This window comes from Brachyhypopomus gauderio, chromosome 7 (genome assembly GCF_052324685.1).
Source record: "Brachyhypopomus gauderio isolate BG-103 chromosome 7, BGAUD_0.2, whole genome shotgun sequence".
In the NCBI taxonomy this organism is placed as follows: Eukaryota; Metazoa; Chordata; class Actinopteri; order Gymnotiformes; family Hypopomidae; genus Brachyhypopomus; species Brachyhypopomus gauderio.
Window position 1 is genome coordinate 11,076,547 of NC_135217.1, and position 19,940 is coordinate 11,096,486.

At 41.6% G+C, this 19,940-nt stretch overlaps 1 protein-coding gene across 1 annotated transcript; it reads left to right on the plus strand.

The window, feature by feature from the left end:
* The first annotated feature begins 1,322 nt into the window (after nucleotides 1–1,322).
* trpv1 (transient receptor potential cation channel, subfamily V, member 1) lies at nucleotides 1,323–18,546 on the plus strand. The gene is made up of 16 exons (XM_077011655.1): nucleotides 1,323–1,459; nucleotides 5,703–5,942; nucleotides 6,310–6,467; nucleotides 6,654–6,806; nucleotides 7,124–7,261; nucleotides 7,458–7,759; nucleotides 11,517–11,693; nucleotides 11,901–12,080; nucleotides 12,422–12,520; nucleotides 12,604–12,674; nucleotides 13,645–13,810; nucleotides 15,004–15,070; nucleotides 15,149–15,462; nucleotides 16,134–16,252; nucleotides 17,641–17,747; nucleotides 17,978–18,546. Exons 2-16 carry the CDS (start codon nucleotides 5,740–5,742, stop codon nucleotides 18,082–18,084), a joined length of 2,361 nt encoding a protein of 786 aa, XP_076867770.1. The 5' UTR covers nucleotides 1,323–1,459; nucleotides 5,703–5,739; the 3' UTR covers nucleotides 18,085–18,546.
* The last annotated feature ends 1,394 nt before the right edge of the window (nucleotides 18,547–19,940 follow it).

The window sequence follows — 19,940 nt, forward strand, 5'->3', positions numbered from 1 at the left end:
ACACCACATTGCAACCTCAACACATTGAATTTGTATGTAAAACTGTCATGTTACAGTCTAGGACCCCTCCCGTCAGGCATGTTTATGTGTATTCTGTGTCCATATATGTACTTCCTGTGGGTGTGGTTGTTTGTGTATGTCAGGGGTGGCCAACCCGTCAGAAACCAAGAGCCATTGTTGAGGGGAAGGGTGTTGAGTGTAGATTGTTGACGGGGGGTGTTGAGTGTAGATAGTTGAGGGGGGGTGTTGAGTGTAGATTGTTGAGGGGGGGGTGTAGAGTGTAGATTGTTGAGGGGGGGGTGTTGAGTGAAGATTGTTGACGGGGGGTGTTGAGTGTAGATTGTTGGGGGGGTGTTGAGTGTAGATTGTTGAGGGAGGGTGTTGAGTGTAGATTGTTGACGGGGGGGTGTTGAGTGTAGATTGTTGAGGGGGGGTGTTGAGTGTAGATTGTTGACGGGGGGGTGTTGAGTGTAGATTGTTGAGGGGGGGTGTTGAGTGTAGATTGTTGACGGGGGGGGGTGTTGAGTGTAGATTGTTGAGTGTAGATTGTTGAGGGGGGGTGTTGAGTGTAGATTGATGTAGATTGCTTGTCTTTGTGAGTCTACTCGTGTTTGAATGTTAAAGTTTGCTTTGCGGTACTTTCTGTAGTCACTTCACTTAATAAACTATGTGTTGTTCATGTCATTCATCTCTGCATCCTACCAAACCTTGCCTGTGACAAAAACATTTTTGCTAACTTTGCATAAAACATGAAGAAATAAACAAACCCCCACAAAGTTAGAATTGGTGATCATGTTTTAAATGATAATGTATTAATAATAATAATTTTAATAATTTGTAATAATTAATTTAAATAATTTGTAATTGGAATGACACTTCTATTTTCAAAGGCCTTATAAACTATATTAACTGAGAATTCTAAAAATGTCTCCTAGCTTGATTTATATTTTTGGTGTTACACTAACTATTTTAAATATGCCTGTGCCTCATATTGCACTAAGCAGATATAACTATCAACACAATATGAGAATCAATAAGGGCACGATTGCATGTCATCAGGTGCTCGTCTTCTAATGCAATTCTGAAGGTCATGGCTCAGTTTTGATCCTGCTGAGGAATTTGATTTGGATTTGTTGTTGTAGTATTCAGTAAGGTCTTCTTTGGATTATTATACCAAAAGGAATCTCATATCTGGGATGGACCTGAAACACATTCTCTCTCTCTCTCTCTCTCTCTCTCTCTCTCTCTCTCTCTCTCTCTCTCTCTCTCTCTCTCTCTCTCTCTCTCTCTCTCTCTCTCTCATTGTGGGTATTACTTGCAAAGTGATCACTTCCTCTTTCTCGTGCTTTGTTTCCAAAGGCTGAGCTTCTGTTCCGCAGCTATACGAGCTCAGCAAACAGCAAACAAACAGAATTGGTCATTTCTTTTCAGCATTAACTTGAAAATACACTGAATGGTCGTAAGTATAACTTTGTCATACTACTATTTTATACTGTATGCACTGAATTATTGATTTTAGATACCATTTTACTATTAGTAGTATTTCTCGTACTATTTCTCATCTTTTGTCCTTTTCTATCTTGTTTGCCACCCATTAGTTATGTGGCAGAATTGTTTTTTTTTTCATTATTTGTCTTTAAGGCCTTTTGTTTTATTGTGTCAGTGCTCTAATGCTGATGTGATAGAATGTTAGACTGATTTGTAAAAAAAAAGTTAATCTGTTTTGTTTGTCAGTCTTAAAAGCTCATTCATTTTACATGCTACATAATTTTAAATAATCATCTTGTTTGCTAAGAAATGTCACTTTAAGTTTATTAATGCATATTAATAGATATTATGTGATGTATGATTGTCAGAACGCTTCATCCTTATCTTAATTCTCAGATCTCAATTAAGGAATTCCTTTAAACCCATCTAACCCAGCTACAAAAAGATAGCTTAATGTTATGCAGTGCAAAGTTAGCCACTTTGAGCCACTGATCCACTTTCAGCAAGAGTGGTCTATAATGTGACATCAGCGCTTCAGTAATGGGGTTATTGTGCCTGAGAGCTCGCCTTCATGCTCAGTTTCCTTCTCTCTAATGGCACTGATGTGATATGCTGGAGTCCGTTGGTCCATCCAGCATGTGCAGGATGTGTCCGGACTGCTCAGAATGATGTACAGATGATGCACTGGCATACAGAGCTAGTGATTTGTGTTGTGGTTTTCATTCGCCATTTAGCTAGTGCAAACCAAGGCTACTCTTCATCCAAAACATGGATTCTGCCTGAAGGGAGTCATGTAACATCTACATCAAGACACATTAATAATTCAGTTAACAAAGCTTTAAAAGTGTTTATGTCCACCCAGCTGCCTACTGGTGGTTTAGTGATTACAGCAGCTCACAAGAACACCATGATTATGAACATTTACCATGGTACATTTACATTTACATTTCCGGCATTTAGCAGACGCTCTTATCCAGAGCGACTTACAAAGTGCTTCGCATCTGATCACAGAATTTATTCTAGGTAATTTGGTACATGATATATGTACCATGTATCATATATGTACCATGTATTATGTACATGTACCATGATTATGTGCATGAACATCGACAAGTATATAATTTTAATACTAGACCTGCATTTGCACAACCATCTATGAGGATGTCATGTAAGCCAGACAACCATGCACACTTAGATAAACAGTCGCAGTCTATGTAGTTGGAAAAGGTACAGACAATTGCAGTGGTAATATACATATAAGTGGACACTGAGACTTCTCTTTTTCCTTCTTCAGTTTCCGTCTGCATTTTCCTCTTTCATTCTACCATCAGTGGTAATAAGGGAAGATTAAACTCTTGCATAAGAGTCACAGTATCCACACTCTCCTATCACGTCTTGTAGAGTCATATGCTCATGGTCAGTAAGATTGTGCCGCTGTTAAAAACATTTTGCAGAATAATATATTATATTGTCTGACAATCACATGCTGTTTTGTGGTAGGGTTGAGAATTATCTATCTGTATTTGAGGTTTTGTTGGTTGGATGCTGTAAATGAGAACTTACTGTTTTATGTCACAAGACTTGGTCCCAGAGGCAGATATTCTCATGGCTGGCTGTGAATGTACACTGTAAAAAATTTCAAGTCTCACCAACAAAAAAAAATCTTAGTGACTCGTTGCACCTATTTTTTTTAGCTGATCTAAGTTCTGCTGACAACTACAGAATTCAGTCTAATTAAAGAAAATAAGTTGAAACACTAAAATGTTATATATTAAACAAATACACCTAGTGAGTCCAACAAAATGTTTTATGTTGTTCCAGCTACAATTGTTAGTTCAGTTAATTTTTAATACATTGTATGCTTTATGAAGTAAATTCAAAATATACAGAATATAATTAAGTAATTGTGCATTTTTCAATTATGCATTTTTTATTTTGCATGTCAAAATGTAAACATAAAACATCACCAAACAGGCATATGAGAGCTGCTTTATAAAATGTAATAAAAATTGAAACGTCGTCGAGTCAGGAGGACAAGAATGAGCCATGATACCAACGTTAGCTCAATGCTATTTATTAGCAATATACTAATAGCATAAACAAATGGCAAAAACACACTAAGGGAGGGGGGACACTAACATGCATACAACACACATCCAGGGAAACGGGGGAACTGACCGCAGAGCTGTATGATGTTGGGAAAAGTATCTAAGAATTGCCCCCAGCTATAAGTACTTAATTAGAAATCGATTGGGCTTCAGCAAATGCTTAATTACTACGCAGATCTAGCTAGCTAACGTTTGTCCGCATGCTAACAGTTTGAAGTGAGGTAAAGTTAAATTCGAAACGGACAGTTAACACGTAACGGTTAATTAACCGTTAATCGGCCTGTCCTTGCCAAGCACGACAGTATTAGCACTAATATTACTAAACTCATAGCAAAGTTAAACACTGAAAAACAACGTGTTGGCTTAGTTAGCGCTAGTTTTGGTAGCTATACGTTTGGAAAATATGTTGAAATACGACCTAGTTCAAAATGCAAACTCAACAAACACCACCAAGTTAGTTAATTGCGTTAGCTTAGTAAAGATCCACATTAACTTCACTCAGTGAACGTTTGAAGTCCTCTGGGTCTTCATTTTAGTTTTGGTTAGGGGTGGGCGGATCGATATTTATATCGATAGTATCGATACAAAGGTGAGGATCGGTATCGGATCGATACCACAGTGAAAATATCGATTCTTTTGCTGCAGTTTAGAGGTCTGCGCGGGACTGCTTTTTAAATCCCGCTCCCGCCAAAAAATCGCTTGTTTTAATCCCGCTCCCGCCCGCACCTGCTTGTTTTAGTCCCGCTCCCCGCCCGCACCGGCCAAAAAATCGCTTGTTTTAATCCCGCACCCGTCCGCCACATACACATTTCTGTCGCCCCCCGCCCGCAATCCTAATATGAATTGAATTAATTAGATTTAGTACTTGAAATTTTCTTATGTATTTATTAAAACAGCTATATAGCGATGGATCGCGCTGTCCCATTTCTTACCACAGTCCAAACACATGCCGTCAGGTGACGTACACCAACACTTTCTGATATCAATCACAACAAGCCGATTTCCCTCTCCATTAATTACAATGGAATATGACTTCCATACATCAGACTTTCCTGTAGTTGGCTTAATTGTGGTGTATTCGCCTGTTTTAATTAAATTTTCCACAGCTGAAACTGGTTGACCGTCTACAGCAGGGGTCGGCAACCTATGGCACGCGTGCCACCATTGGCACGAGGCATAATCACTGGCACGCGACACGCTGGACCAGCATCAGCAAAAATATATATAATTTAATATAAATTATTATATTAATGGATTATAATTTCAAGTAAAAAGTATCGCTCCCCCCCCCCCCCCCCCCCCAACGGTTTGGAAGTATCGGTATCGGCGATACTGACCAGTATCGTATCGGTATCGTATCGATACCAAAATTCCGAGTATCGCCCACCCCTAGTTTTGGTGCAGAAGGCGCCAAGAAAATCGTCTCTCTTGAACATGCGCATTAGTTTCACCACTACCCAGAGTTGCCAGGTTCGCGGTTTACACGCCAAATTGGGCTTGTTTGAAATTCCAGCCGCGGGTAAAAATTCCGGGGTCGTGGGGTGCGTTTTTTGGGGCTACTTTTGAGTTGGGCTACCGCGGGAGTTACAAGTCAACACTAAGAATCGATCACGATACTTAATTTGTCTCCATCTTACACACTCACTACCCCCCCCCCCCCCGTCGACAACTTACACTCGCCACCCACCCCCCCCCCCCCCCCCCCTTCCCCAGTTTAGGCTTCTGAAAGGCGAAGTTTTACACTGACTTTGTGCGGGATATTTTTGTAGGACCTGGCAACCCTGCCACTACCACTACGTTTTTTTCTTTGGACTTGACATGTTGAGAACCATAATGCCCATTCACTGAACACAAAAAATTAAGTTGAATGGTAAAAATGCAGCAACTGATGGCACAACCCATTTTTTTTTGTACGGCAGAGAACCTAGAGAACTCAGCTGCTGTCATTCAGTTCTAAACAGCAATTTTTAAAGAGCAGGCAGACTCATTTCACAACATTTGGTGTCTTATGAGGTAATGGTGCTACCATTGATCTATATAGATCAATGGGTGGTGCTTCACATAAACATGGTTGTTATGGTAACAAAAAAATGCTCCTTCCCTTAGCACTGGGCACTTCTATGAGCAATCACAAGGAAGGACAATGAACAAGCAGAAGAGTGTAGATCCTAAATGCTTCTCTCTGGAGATGGATGACAGGACAGATGAGGAGAGGGCAAAGGCCAAAGCAGATAGGAAGGAGCGCGTGGCTGGCGGAAAGGGTTGCCCAATGCCAATGGACACTGACTTCCTAGAGGATCAGGAAGCGATTCCCTGCCAAGTCCGATTCAACTTGAACTTTGACAAGTATGTAGACTTTGCAGGTCCTTTTGTAAAATTATACCAGTTTTAACATTTGGATATTCAAGATTCACTAGTGAAATTGTTACTCTTTTTTATGTTCTTGATTTTTGCTGTTGTGTAACTTTACTATCATAACATCTGGTATAACATAAAAGACCACTTGATTTGATATTTATAGCTCTATGAGTTGGTTGTAATACAGTAATTTGAGGTTATGGAACTTGAAATATAATTAGTTTACAGATGGATTCCACAAAGGTAATTAATGCAAAAATTTGCAGCTAGTTATATGAAAGTAAAAACAAAATGTATTGTTTAGTATTCAGAAGATTGTGATGTCTACTTTTTAATGGTCTTTAACTCCCTGCAGAAAAATACGAGGGATACGAGAAGATCCCAAAGAGCGAGAGAATGTGAGGTTCGACCGTAAGCGGTTGTTTGACGCAGTGTCTAGTGGTGATGTGGCAAAACTAGAGGGCCTGCATGACTACCTCAAAGCCTCAGGAAAAAAGCTCACAAACACTGAATGTACGAACTAATCTTTACCTGTCCAGAGCTGTACTCTGTCTCCACACAATCACTGATTACAAAATCTCACACGTGTTCTAGTAAGTTAGATGAACACGTGGCTTTCATGACTACAATTCAATGCACTTGCTTACATTTGAGGATTCTAGTTCTCATAATGTTCCTTTTCAACTTTGGCTCCCTTAGACCAGCACAATGGTAAGACAGCCCTTCTGAAGGCTCTGTTAAATCTGAAAAACGGAGAGAATGAAACAATAGAGCACTTGCTAGACATTGCAGAGAAAATGGATTGTCTCAAGGAATTTGTGAATGCTTCATATACTGACTATTACTATGAAGGTAAGACTACCTTGTTGCCACAACTAATTTTACTTGTGTAGCATGATAGCCTTGGCCACAGTGTTCTCAAGTCTCACGCATTGAGCGTGTGACACACGAATTTGACCGTCTTCTCACGCCACACTTCCGATTTCACGCGCCGAAAAAAAAAACTAGTTTATTTACCTCTGATCCATATCTATGTCGCCCTCCACTGGCGATCGAACCCCCCCCCCCCCCCCCCCCCACCCCACATATCCACATCTTTTGCTGAGGACAGAGCTAAATGTGTAATGGGAAAAAGGCCTAAAATGAGGTATTGTGTGTGACTCATGCAGGGCAGACAGCTCTTCATGTAGCCATTGAGAGGCGAAGTAAACATTTTGTAGAGCTGCTTCTTCAGAAAAAGGCTGACGTTCATATAAAGGCTTGTGGGCGATTCTTCCAACTGCATGCTGGAACATGTTTCTACTTTGGTAAGTCCAGGGTTGACTGATATTTGGCTTTTCCATTATATTTGCTATACAACATCCAAACCGTTCCATTACTGGTACAAAAAATGTGGAGTCGCACATGTTTGTACTATAAACCTATATAGTACTTTTTTCTGTCTTGTGCAGTAATGTACAGCAGTCTGATGTGTATTTTATGACTCCAAACCTTTTTTCTCAGGGGAGCTTCCACTATCTCTGGCAGCATGCACTAATCAGAAGGGGATAGTGGACCTGCTGATGAACAACTCTTACCAGAAAGCAGATGTGAGGCAGACAGATTCTCAGGGCAACACCGTTCTCCATGCTCTCGTGGTGCTGGCCGACAACAGCCCTGAAAACACAGAGTTTGTCATATCTATGTATGACTACATCCTTGCAAAGGACGCTCAGTTGAATCCCAGGCAGGGGATGCTGGAGCACATAGTGAACTGCCAGGGACTAACTCCCATCAAGCTGGCTGCAAAGACTGGAAAAATTGGGGTAAGGGTCTATCAGCTCTGGGAAAGTCTGTACATGCTAAGTGGCATACAGTTCATAATGAAGGATTTCAATGTTTCCACATTTTAGAATATTTCACACTCATCTTAAAATAATAATTCAACTAATTTTCTTATCAATCTTCACTCCACAATGATAAAGCAAAATGTTATTGGAATGTTTTATACATTTACTAAAGACAAAAACACATTTTTCAATTTATAATAAGTAGTCAGACCCTTCATTTAGTACTTGGTTAACACCATTGTATTATTGTTCTTCTCAAGTCTCCTGGACAATGCTCTTTTCTTGGAAGATTCTCCCATTCTTCTTGAGAATTGTCCAAGCTCAGCCATCTTGGCTGGGGAGCATTGGAACACAGCCATTTACAGGTCTCTCCTGGGATGGTTTTGGCGTTCAGGTTTAGATTCTGGCTGAGCTCCAGAACTCCAGAACTCTTATCCAAAACAGAAGTTTTCCCAAAGCCACTCCTGCATTTTCTTTGTGGTATACTTTGAGTCATTGTCTTTAAATATTTAAATATAAAATTCAAATATTTGCCCTAGCTTGAGATTTTGGAAAAGGTTTTATATACTCTATATTTTTTGTATCTGTCTTGCATTTTATCTTGGATGTTTCTATCTTAATAATACAAAGTGAATAGTTGCTTTTGCTTTTAACTTTAACTTACTATTATAAAAAGAGGAGCTTATAAGACAATAAGATATGACTTAATAAGAATATAAGAAATGACTAACAAATATTTGCCAGGTAGAATTAGAGATGTTCTATTCAAAGTCAGTAAACAACTAAATGCAGGTGGTGGCGATGGGCTCTTCACTAAAATCAGGAGGGCAGGTGGAACATATAAATTAGCCAATCAGGTAGAACTCAAAGGTCCATCGTGGTCAGACTGGTCTGAAGGGCAGACAAAAGGAGCTCCTTCAAGGCTGAGTTTGAATCACAGTCAGAAGAGATGCAAGGGCTCATAGTACAGAGGAAAGAAACAGGTAACTCTGGAGTGTACCGACTCCAGCAGAACTAGCTATAACAGCTTAGCTGAAAGGAGAGGGGAAGGGGTTCACGAGGGTTGTCTGGGATATCAGTGCCCCTACACGCCACCATAAAACCTGTCTAAACATGGGAGGTTGGCAAGACAACAGTACCATATATCAGTTTACCATAATTCACTATCTCTGTTTAGTCAAGTGGTTGAGGTTAGATTTCTTTTTAAATGGAACCCATCTTTGGATTCACAAACAATTTTAACCTAGACTTAAAAATATAGACTGTGGCCAAAGCTGGGGTGATAAGCCTGAAACATACCAAATTGGAAAACTTAAGAGTCTGAAAACTTGTACTGTATACACATGTACTGTATCAGCTCATCTATCACTATGACCTTGCAAACTGAAGGAGATTATGGCAGTGGGAATCTAAGACTACTTGGAAATTGTTGGTCTGTTTTAACTGTGGGTAGCACAGTCTTTTTTTGTTTTGTTGGTTCCTGATTTCAAAGGTCCTATTCACCAAGGTCTTGTTTTTCGGTTTTGTGAAAAAAGAGAACAGAGTAACCATGGCAGTATAACTATAAAGACTATGGTAGTATAACTATAAAGTTGTATTTTTTAACAATTTTAACATTTTCCACTTAAATTTTGTAAAACATTTTATCATTGATCCTATTACAAAACACACTTTAGGTCTGCTTATATATATATATATAGTCCAAAAACATGGAGGTTCGGTAAATAGGCAGTCCCTGACAAATTATCCCTGAGTGTGTGTCCCTGTCTCTCTGTTCAATAATAAGCAGTTGTCTGAGTGTCTGTGCATGAATGTGTGTGTGCTTGTATGCCCAGTGGTGGATGGTGCTCTGTCACTAGGGTCTGTCCTCTCTCCCCTTCCTGCACCCCATTCAGTCCCCCAGGGGGCTGTGGCTTCTGGTAGAGAGTACGCTGTGCGCAATTGGCTGCCGCTTCTCGCCGGTGTGTGTGATTGTCTGAAACTTGTACCTGTGTTAACAATTGTAAAGCGCCTTGGGTATCCTGAAAGGCGCTATATAAATTGAACTTTCATTCATTCATTCATACATACAGGGGTTGGACAATGAAGCTGAAACACCTGGTTTTAGACCACAATAATTTATTAGTATGGTGTAGGGCCTCCTTTTGTGGCCAATACAGATCAATTCATCTTGGGAATGACATATACAAGTCCTGCACAGTGGTCAGAGGGATCTTAAGCCATTCTTCATGCAGGATAGTGGCCAGGTCACTATGTGATGCTGGTGGAGGAAAACGTTTCCTGACTTGCTCCTCCATAACACCCCAAAGTGGCTCAATAATATATAGATCTGGTGACTGTGCATGCCATGGGAGATGTTCAACTTCACTTTCATGTTCATCAAACCAATCTTTCACCAGTGTTGCTGTGTGTATTGGTGTATTGTTATCCTGATACACGGCACTGCCTTCAGGATACAATGTTTGAGCCAATGGATGTACATGGTCCTCCAGAATGGTTCTGTAGTCCTTGGCAGTGACGCCCCCATCTTGCACAAGTATTGGGCCAAGGGAAGGCCATGATATGGCAGCCCAAACCATCACTGATCCACCCCCATGCTTCACTCTGGGCAACAGCAGCCCAGCCGTGTATATTGAACCTGTGGAGCTGCTGACGGACAGTTTTGGTGGAAACAGGAGAGTTGAGGTGCATGTTTAATTCTGCCATGATTTGGGCAGCTATAGTTTTATGTTTTTTGAATACAATCCGGGTTAGAACCCAAACATCACTTTCAGACAGTTTCCTTTTGCGTCCACAGTTAATCCTGTTGGATGTGGTTCGTCCTTCTTGGTGGTATGCTGACATTAACCTGGATACCGTGGCTCTTGATACATCACAAAGACTTGCTATCTTGGTCACAGATGCGCCAGCAAGGTGTGCACCAACAACTTGTCCTCTTTTGAACTGGTATGTCACCCATAATGTTGTGTGCATTGCAATATTTTGAGCAAAACTGCTCTTACCCTACTAATTGAACCTTCACACTCTGCTCTTACTGGTGCAATGTGCAATTAATAAAGATTGGCAACCAGGCTGGTCCAAATTAGACATGAAACCTCCCACACTAAAATGACAGGTGTTTCAGTTTTATTGTCCAACCCCTGTATGTAATGTTAAATTAAGCAGAATGAGTATACAGATGCAAGCACAGAGGGATTTGACTAAATATAAAAGTACTAACAAGCTTAAAGGCATAAAACCTAGGGAATGCAAACATGAAACAGAGAAATACTAGATATTAGCAACAACCAAACTAACTACATGCTAAATGAATAAATATACATATAGCCATTCAATAACCAGCATCAAACTTTGCTCAAGTGAATTTACACTAGCTGAAAACTAGACATAGGCTGGATGAACTCAGTAAAAGTCAGGGAACAATAAAGAGGTGAAGAAAATGAAACTAAGAAAACCAGGAACCGGGACAAAAACAAGAGACATGTGACAGTGGCAGAAGGGGTAACCATGACAATATCTAAATAATATCTAAAAGATTGCAGAGACCTCAACCCACCCTAGAATATTCTGAATTCAATTCATATGGTAAATGCTTACCTGTGGCTTAACCAACATCCAAAATCAGATCTGATGTAAGGACTGACAATAGGAATATGTCTGTCAGTTATTCATTAGGATTCAGTGACTGGAATGCTGAAAACACGCTGAATATAAATTCTTTTTGTTTCACCAGCTGTTTGAACACATTCTTCATCGTGAGTTCCAGGATGAAGCATGCAGACACCTGTCCCGAAAGTTCACTGAGTGGGCATACGGCCCTGTGTACTCCTCACTCTTTGACCTGGCCTCTCTTGATACCTACGAGAAAAACTCCGTCCTGGAGATAATTATTTATAACACAGAGACACCCGTAAGAGAATTTGATTCTGTTTAAATATGTTTTTTGTGCTTATACTGGTTTGGCTTATACTGATTTTTAAATGTTAGGCTTGCAACTAAATGACCCAGATGCATTTACATAAACCATGAACAATGTTCTAGGCGATCAACCCTGCTGACATGCTATCTCAGAAGCAGTGGAAGATGGTGAGAAGTTGATTTTATCTTTTGTCTTCAGAATCGCCTTGAGATGCTCCAGGTCGAGCCCCTTAATAAACTGCTGGAGGACAAATGGGACAGATTTGCCCACAGAATTTTCTTCATCAACTTTATCATTTATGTCTTGTACCTCTCCATCTTCACAGCCATGTGCTATACGCACAAAGACAAGATTGTGAGCCCAGACAAGGTTCCTTCAGTGAGTAGCAGACATCTCAGCTAACCCAGGTTTAGTTCTAATCCTAAATCCAAACCAAGTTCTCCTGAAAAGATTCAAATCAACATCAACCACAAAATGCATTCACTAATAATATCTGGAATCATCTACCCATTCTGTATATCTGCCCTCCTTGTGGGGGATTCTACAGCCTGTAGACTAGCCTTGAACACAAAATTAGTGTTCAGATGATGTGGGTACCAGGACAAAAGCCCTCAGAACGTGACCATTCCCCATAATTCTAGTGGCACTTCCACCATTTCACTGTCCCTTTGTTCATTCTATGCTGACTTGGTGCTAGTTCACTTACACATAATTTCTAGTTCCAGGACCTGCTTACAAATCAGAACACAGAGGACTACCTGATTATAGCAGGTCAAATCATCACCAGTGTTGGCTCAATCTACTTCTTTTTTAAAGGGGTAGGCATCACCATTTCCTTGGTTCAGAAAACGCAATTTATTGCGTTCTGACAGTCTAAAGTGACTGCAGTCTCTCTGTGCAGCTGCTGGATATAAAGAGAAAGCGTCCAAGGCTGCAGACACTGCTGATAGATGGCTATTCTGACCTGCTCTTGTGAGTACTTCCTCTTTCTCCTATTTTTGATGAGTGTATGACTCAGCATTCAAAGTACATGTGACAGGATCATTTTAACTACACACGTCACTAGTGACTGACAATCAGGTGTGTCCATGTGTTAGTAATGGCTTTGTCAATTTGTCAATCCATAACCAATCACTAGTCGTCCTAGTCTCCTGAGACAGGGCAGCCAGGGCTACAGTTGCATTAATAATACCCATTAATAAGGAATGGGAATTTGCATGCTGTCGAATGCTGAAGCCGGGCCACCATACTGTGAGGTACGTTTGCTGCAGCTATGGTGAACGCTGAGTAACTCGCCACTTAAATGCACAAAACATAACACAATGTAAAGAGTCAAGAAGGAGACAGAAGGGAAGAGAGGATGGGGAGAGGAAGTTTGTTTCAGGACTGATCCAGGTGATGCCAGATGAGTGCTGCTTAAACAAATGAGAATCATAGATAGGTTTGATTTGACACATGACCCTTAATTTTCCCTGCAGTATGGCTCTTCTCATTTACATTGTAATCAGCATCAGTTTCCTATTACTCAGTTATGTCCCCAATAACTCCTGATATTAACACCATACAAATCCTGCAATAAACAGTCCATAGCAAACATCCTAGCATATTGACACACAGATATGCTGTGTATGATGGTATGATATGATGGTAGCACAGATATATGTTCATGAAAACAATATCCTAATTGTTCCACATTATGGAATGTCTTTGGGTTCAGTTACAATAAATTCTACTGTATTTACTGTGCTGCTGTATTTATTGTAAATGAATATCACTCAGGTAAAAGTAACTGGAGTAACAGTAACTGTGTACTTTTAGTTAGCTATGTACCTTGTGTAACTATCAGCTATGTATGTGAGCATACCTGCTATTTAGGTGTAGATATCAGTTTTTGTATGTTTATCATCTTCTAACAGATGTCTTTGTCCATGTGATGCTGTAGTTTCTTTCAGGCAGTGTTGTTCCTGGTTGCTGTAGTCCTGTATTTATGCAAGCAGAAAACGTACGTGGCCTTTCTAGTGGTCTCTCTGGCCATGAGCTGGATCAACCTGCTCTTCTTCTCCAGAGGTTCCAAACACATGGGCATCTACAGCGTTATGATCCAGAGGGTGACTGCCATTCTCCTGTGATTACGTATATGCTTCTATTGTCCTCTGTTAAATCTGCTAAAGTTGCCATCTGCAACAGTTTTTTTTTATTATTTTGTAAGCATACACTGAAAAAATCCAGTTATGTATGTTCACAGACGAAAGCATTGCAATAGTAATGTTAGTGGAAATGACCTTGGTGCACTTGTGTGCAGGTTCAATACTGCTAGAAACTCCTGCGCAGTCAGGTTTCTGTCTAAATGACAAGATCTGCCAGGAAATTCTGAAGTATCGCATTTTTTAAAAATCGTTACAAGTGCTTATAATAGGAATTCAATCAAACCAAAAAAAATTGTTTCAGAAGGTTTAGGTTTGATGACACCCTAGAGGGCTAAAATGAAAACCCAAGTAGTCTTTATTTTAGGTTACTTAATTAGTGCACCTTCACATTGTGTTGATGTCATCTCTCCTATTCAGCCCTTTTTAAGCCCTTTGTACACTAGAATCGGTGAGAAAAGTTGGCAACTCTGCTACAGTTGCTATTTCACACCACAGTAATCCGTGGGTGCAGGTAAGCAAATTATTCCCAGTGACAAGAGAAATGGGGATGAACCATTATTCAAGCCTCAGTTAGTTTGCCTACTCCCATGTGAAGTTAGCAGAATTAAAAAAGGTGTTGTGTGATTTCCCCCTAACGGTACATTTACACTGCAGTGAAGTGAAAGTTTTGTCAAGCAAGTTTATCTGTCTAGGAGCAGAAAGCTTCTTCCATACTTCTATCCTTTGTCTTCTATTTTGTCACAACATTGAATTCACCTTGTTTGAATATTCTTTAGTTGAGATCTGGACATCGAACCTGTAGCTAAACTCAGCAACATACTTAAAAACAACACAAATGTGGTCTCACACATGTACCATCTTCTCAGTAATTTCCAGCACAACTATTTGTGGAAGAAGAAGCCTTAACAGTTCTCAGGAGTCCACAATAGTGCAGACCAGCCTGGCATTTGGCCTTATAGAGAATAAGAGGCATAGCAGAAGTTGGAATAAAGAAGTTTACCTGTTTGCTGATGACAAGGGCTCACTTGATAAGCTGTGTAAAGTTACTCTGCCACCAAGTGGTCGTAATATGCTATTGCAATTTCCAGCTCCTTACACTGGGTCCTAAGGCCACGGCTGGATATTCTCACTCATTTGTTCCATTTCCCTCTTAGATGATCCTGGGAGACATCCTGCGCTTCCTCTTTGTCTACATTGTCTTTCTCATTGGATTCTCAGCAGGTACTGTTCAGGGTAATGTAACATCTACTCTCCATTCCACAAAAGGTCGTCCCTAAATCGCTTTTCTTCCCCAAACAGCGGTGGCGACCCTGCTTAACGAACCCGACCCACCACAGGGGCGGACCATGTTCTCCGCCGTAAAAAACACCACGAACTGCAAGGTGCCCACCTACACAGACATCTACTTCACCATAATGGAGATGTTCAAATTCACCATAGGCATGGGCGACCTGGAGTTCACCGAGGAATACAAGTACAAGCACGTCTTCTATCTGCTGCTCATTTCGTATATAGTGCTCACATACATCCTGCTTCTGAACATGCTCATCGCCCTCATGAGCAAGACGGTGGAGACCATGTCCAAGGAGAGCAGCCGAATATGGAAGCTCCAGGTGCTTTTGTGTGTTGGTGCTTTTGTGTGTTGGTGCTTTTGTGTGCTGGTGTGTTTGTGTGTTGGTGTGTTTGTGTGTTGGTGTGTTTGCCTGTGCCAAAAATTACTTGAAATACTTCATTCTTGAATCTAATATTAATGTACAAAAGCAAAAAAAAACAAACCAGCTGACAGATAATTTATAACTTCTGACAGACTTCATGGAGATAGGTAACTTACAGATTGTTTATTGATAAGGAGCCTCTTAAAGTGATGGAAAAGCTGTTTGTATTTCGTCACATATATCCTCCTCATTTACTGGAATCAGTAGCTTAACATAATAAACATGTTGCACTGGTCTTTACTGGGCCATTGTGCTTCTATAGCCACTGAACCAATGCACTGTGGTCATCATAAAACAAACAAAGGACACAGGAGGCTGACTGCAGGATGCAGGAGGATACAGCACAACCAGCCCATCTGTAAGGAATGAGAGCTTACACACCCAGGAAGGAAAACATATCTTAGATTCTGCAATTACAGAAATGCACGCTGAATTTCAGTTCTGCAACTTGTGCATCCTCAGTCACTCTGAGCATTCAAGCCTATTTTGTTTTCAAAACATCTTTCAATTTTTTAAGCAGAAATGTCACAGTTGCACGCATGTGTGTATGTGTGTGTGTGTCCTTGCAGCGTGCCATCACCACCATAGACCTGGAGAAGAGTCTCCCTCAGTGCCTGAAGACGAAGCTACGTTCCGGGGTGGAGAAGGACCTGGGCCGGAAGGAGAAGGACCTGCGCTGGTGTCTCAGGTCAAAGGAAGAGCAGTCATGCCAGTAACCCCAGCTAGTGCTTTGGGGACAAACAAACACATCGTCCGGGAGGGGTTGTACAGTCGGAGGCTGTAGCTAATGAATCTGTAACTGATGTAGCGCTGTAAAATACAAGATAAACACTTCCACTTACAACTCCTAGACAAGCGTTAGGTGTGCGGGGATGGTGCTGACTCCAACGACCTCTGAGTCTCTCTCTCTCACCTATGCCCCTCTCAGTCTCTCTCTCTCTCTCAGGCCTATGCCCCTCTCAGTCCCTCTCAGTCTCTCTCTCTCTCACCTATGTCCCTCTCAGTCTGTCTCTCACATATGTCCCTCTCAGTCTCTCTCTCTCTCTCACCTATGTCCCTCTCAGTCTCTCTCTCACATATGTCCCTCTCAGTCTCTCTCTCACCTATGTCCTTCTCAGTCTCTCTCTCTGGCCTATGTCCCTCTCAGTCTCTCTCTCTGGCCTATGTCCATCTCAGTCTCTCTCTCTCTCTCTCTCTCTCTCAGGCCTATGCCCCTCTCAGTCCCTCTCAGTCTCTCTCTCTCTCACCTATGTCCCTCTCAGTCTGTCTTTCACATATGTCCCTCTCAGTCTCTCTCTCTCTCTCTCTCTCTCTCTCTCTCTCTCTCTCTCTCTCTCTCACCTATGTCCCTCTCAGTCTCTCTCTCACATATGTCCCTCTCAGTCTCTCTCTCACCTATGTCCTTCTCAGTCTCTCTCTCTGGCCTATGTCCCTCTCAGTCTCTCTCTCTGGCCTATGTCCATCTCAGTCTCTCTCTCTCTCTCTCTCTCTCTCTCTCTCTCTCTCTCTCTCACATATGTCCCTCTCAGTCTCTCTCTCTCCTATGTCTCTCTCTGGCCTATGTCCCTCTAGCTCGTCTCCGAGTTTTCCTGCTTAATCTTCATTGGCCACTTACTTGAAATGATACAGTCACATTACCTGAAACTATTAGGACATAATAACATGAACGTGATAGATTACAAATCATCAAGACATAATTAAAAAATGAAGCTCCTTAGCTGCATTCAAGACAACCTGATCATGTGTCGATTTCTACTAAGATGTAAGAGAGTAATAGAGTTAATAGATTAAATATTTCAAGTTTTCTTAGCCCCAGCAGTCCTCCCTGCATTTCATATACTACAGAAGTACGTTTTATTGACCAGGTGCCTTTGTATGTGTAAGTGCATAGCCGCTATTGAAAAACAGCTACTGTCGCTGGGCACTTTGATAGAATGCAGACGCATGATTGCTCACAGACACACATTCCCCCTCAACATAATATAGTCTCATGGTCCATGGATCAGCATTTACCACCTGATTGCTGTAAGATCTGGCAGGCAGTAATTGTAGCATGTGTCCCTGTGTTTGTGGCAGAGTGGAAGAAGTCAACTGGAACAAATGGAACAGCAACCTGGGCATCATCAACGAGGATCCTGGGAACTTCAGTAGAGTCCGGGCCACACCCATCAGGCCTCAGAGAGGTACTGGGAAAAAACACAATTAAGTACACCACTCGAAATGACGGACACAGTCCCGATCACACAGCAGGCAGTGGGGAGTGTTGTGTTTACAAGTTGGAGGCATATGGTTGCTACCTCCAGAACATTCAGAAGATCAAAGTTCAGTGTCACGCTCTGACTCGCTCCAAAATAGCATGTTATGTTTGCAAAGTGAAACATGTGATGCTCATAAAGCATGTTGCCCTGTCCAGAGCAAAGCTGGCGTGGGTTCCTGAGGGAATTCAGTCGGAGGAGGCCCAACACCCACGCCTACAGCGGAGCGTGCGAGACCAGCCCCCTGGCGACCGCCTCCGTCTGACAGTGTCGCGTACCACCACAGATGCCACCACACGAGCGCTCAAGGAGGGCCATCCTGGTTATAGATTTGGAGGGCTAGTCTGAAACACAGTTGGAAATGAACTGTGCTGAACTGCAGATGTTAAATCTAACACAACTAAAACACCTGGTTGTAATATTCAGTTCGGATGCCTCTGTTTATTTGGAACTAAATAAACACTGTTAGGAAGCAGAGTAAGCCATCCCTGCTTTAAAAGTTTCAGTGATAATATTCAACACCTGCAGTGTAATTTCTTGAAGAGAAGGGGGTTTATTAATCTTTCCACAAAGTAACTTTCCTGTTGCCTGTAATTAGTGTTAGCTATAAAGTTGTACTCCGAGAGCATGGTGGACACTGTGTTTTTAACGTAGGCTTCTTGGCTACTTCATACTTCTAATTACATTTTACATTAATAAACAATCTCAAGAATATTAAACTATTAAATGTTAATGTTTTTGTTCATTTGTTTGTGTGCGTTCAAACATGTATGAATGTTTTTGTTTCGACCATACTGCCCTCTTACGGTGCGGCGGTGAGGGTACATCACATACGGTGGGATCTTTTAGCTGTCGAGGCCTCTTCGCGAGCTGACATGCTTCTCTACCGTCCAGGCACCTTTGGTGACACCACCTTTATTCGCAGTTTCTCGTGAGTCAAGATAATCTATGTGAGATCAGCGCATACGCCATCTGCCTAACACAGGTAATACTCTCCTGAGATCACATTCGCCTGACCGTTTTCGGCCTTCCTGGAGTAGACGGGACTCGTGCGTTAGAAACAGCACCTTGCTCCTTATTAAAACAGCCCCTCGGAGTTCAGTCATGGGTCATGTCCCCGGTCGCTGTACCCAGGCCTTAGTCGTCCCGCTGTGCACTCTTTATGTAACTCCAATTTCCATGCGCGCCAGACGGCTCAAATCCACCACAACCTGCCGGTTCCGAGCGGGGCTCCTTCAAAGCTGCCTCGTCTGCGGTACGTCCTGGCGCGTTGATATATGGCCCTATTGAATCAAATAGACGCGATCATCCATTTGGACGCCAGCTGTCGCAGCCAAGCGGCGAGGGTTGCTAAAAGTAGTGTGCTGAAGAGAGCCGTTTCGCCCAGTCATTCACTGCTTGTTGACAGTTTAGTGTGCTTTTCAGACCTCCATTAGAGAATTAAATAGAGTACGTCCCGACTCCGGTCACTTTTTAAAACCATGAGTGATCATCTTATTATCTGAGATATTGTACGAGATTGCTTAGAACATTTTATGCTTAACAATTTATTTAATTGAAAGCATGGACCTGGCCCAGCCTTAATTATGCTACATTATGAAGACCTTTATTAAAAAGACTACATTAACAGGGTATCAAAGATCATTGCCTGAGTGTAGCATGCGAAATATTTCTTGCGCGACGTTTTAGGTGAAATTCTGATGTTTAACATAGTATTCATTAACAGTATCATAATGATACTCGTTACAAAGGCTCAAGTTTAATAAAAACCCTTACGACACATTTTGCAAAACAACATATTAAGGCTCCGAAAGGGTAAAAAGAGCTCCAGGTGACCTTTAGGTTGGTATGCTCCGCAGTCCTCGGAGAACATGCAGCGGTGGCACTGCGATTCTTCATCATTAGAGGTGGATAATTAGTCCTCATTAATGCTAACTAGCCAAGCTACACCCGACACGAAAATGACTGTAATACGCCGATAAAAGAGCCAGTGAATGTGGCCTGTCCGAACACTGCACTCCAGAAAAGAGACGGGAGAAAGCGAGTCGCATATAAACCGTACGTGGGAACTACTCTATTTCGGTCAGGCACGTTTACATACCGTAGTCCATATACATCATC

Coding starts and splice junctions, on each gene's coding strand:
- trpv1 (XM_077011655.1), top strand. CDS start 5,740: ATGAACAAGCAGAAGAGTGTAGATCCTAAATGCTTCTCTCTGGAGATG. Junction 6,807..7,123: donor TACTGACTATTACTATGAAG/GTAAGACTACCT, acceptor TGACTCATGCAG/GGCAGACAGCTCTTCATGTA. Junction 12,675..13,644: donor GGCTATTCTGACCTGCTCTT/GTGAGTACTTCC, acceptor GTGATGCTGTAG/TTTCTTTCAGGCAGTGTTGT.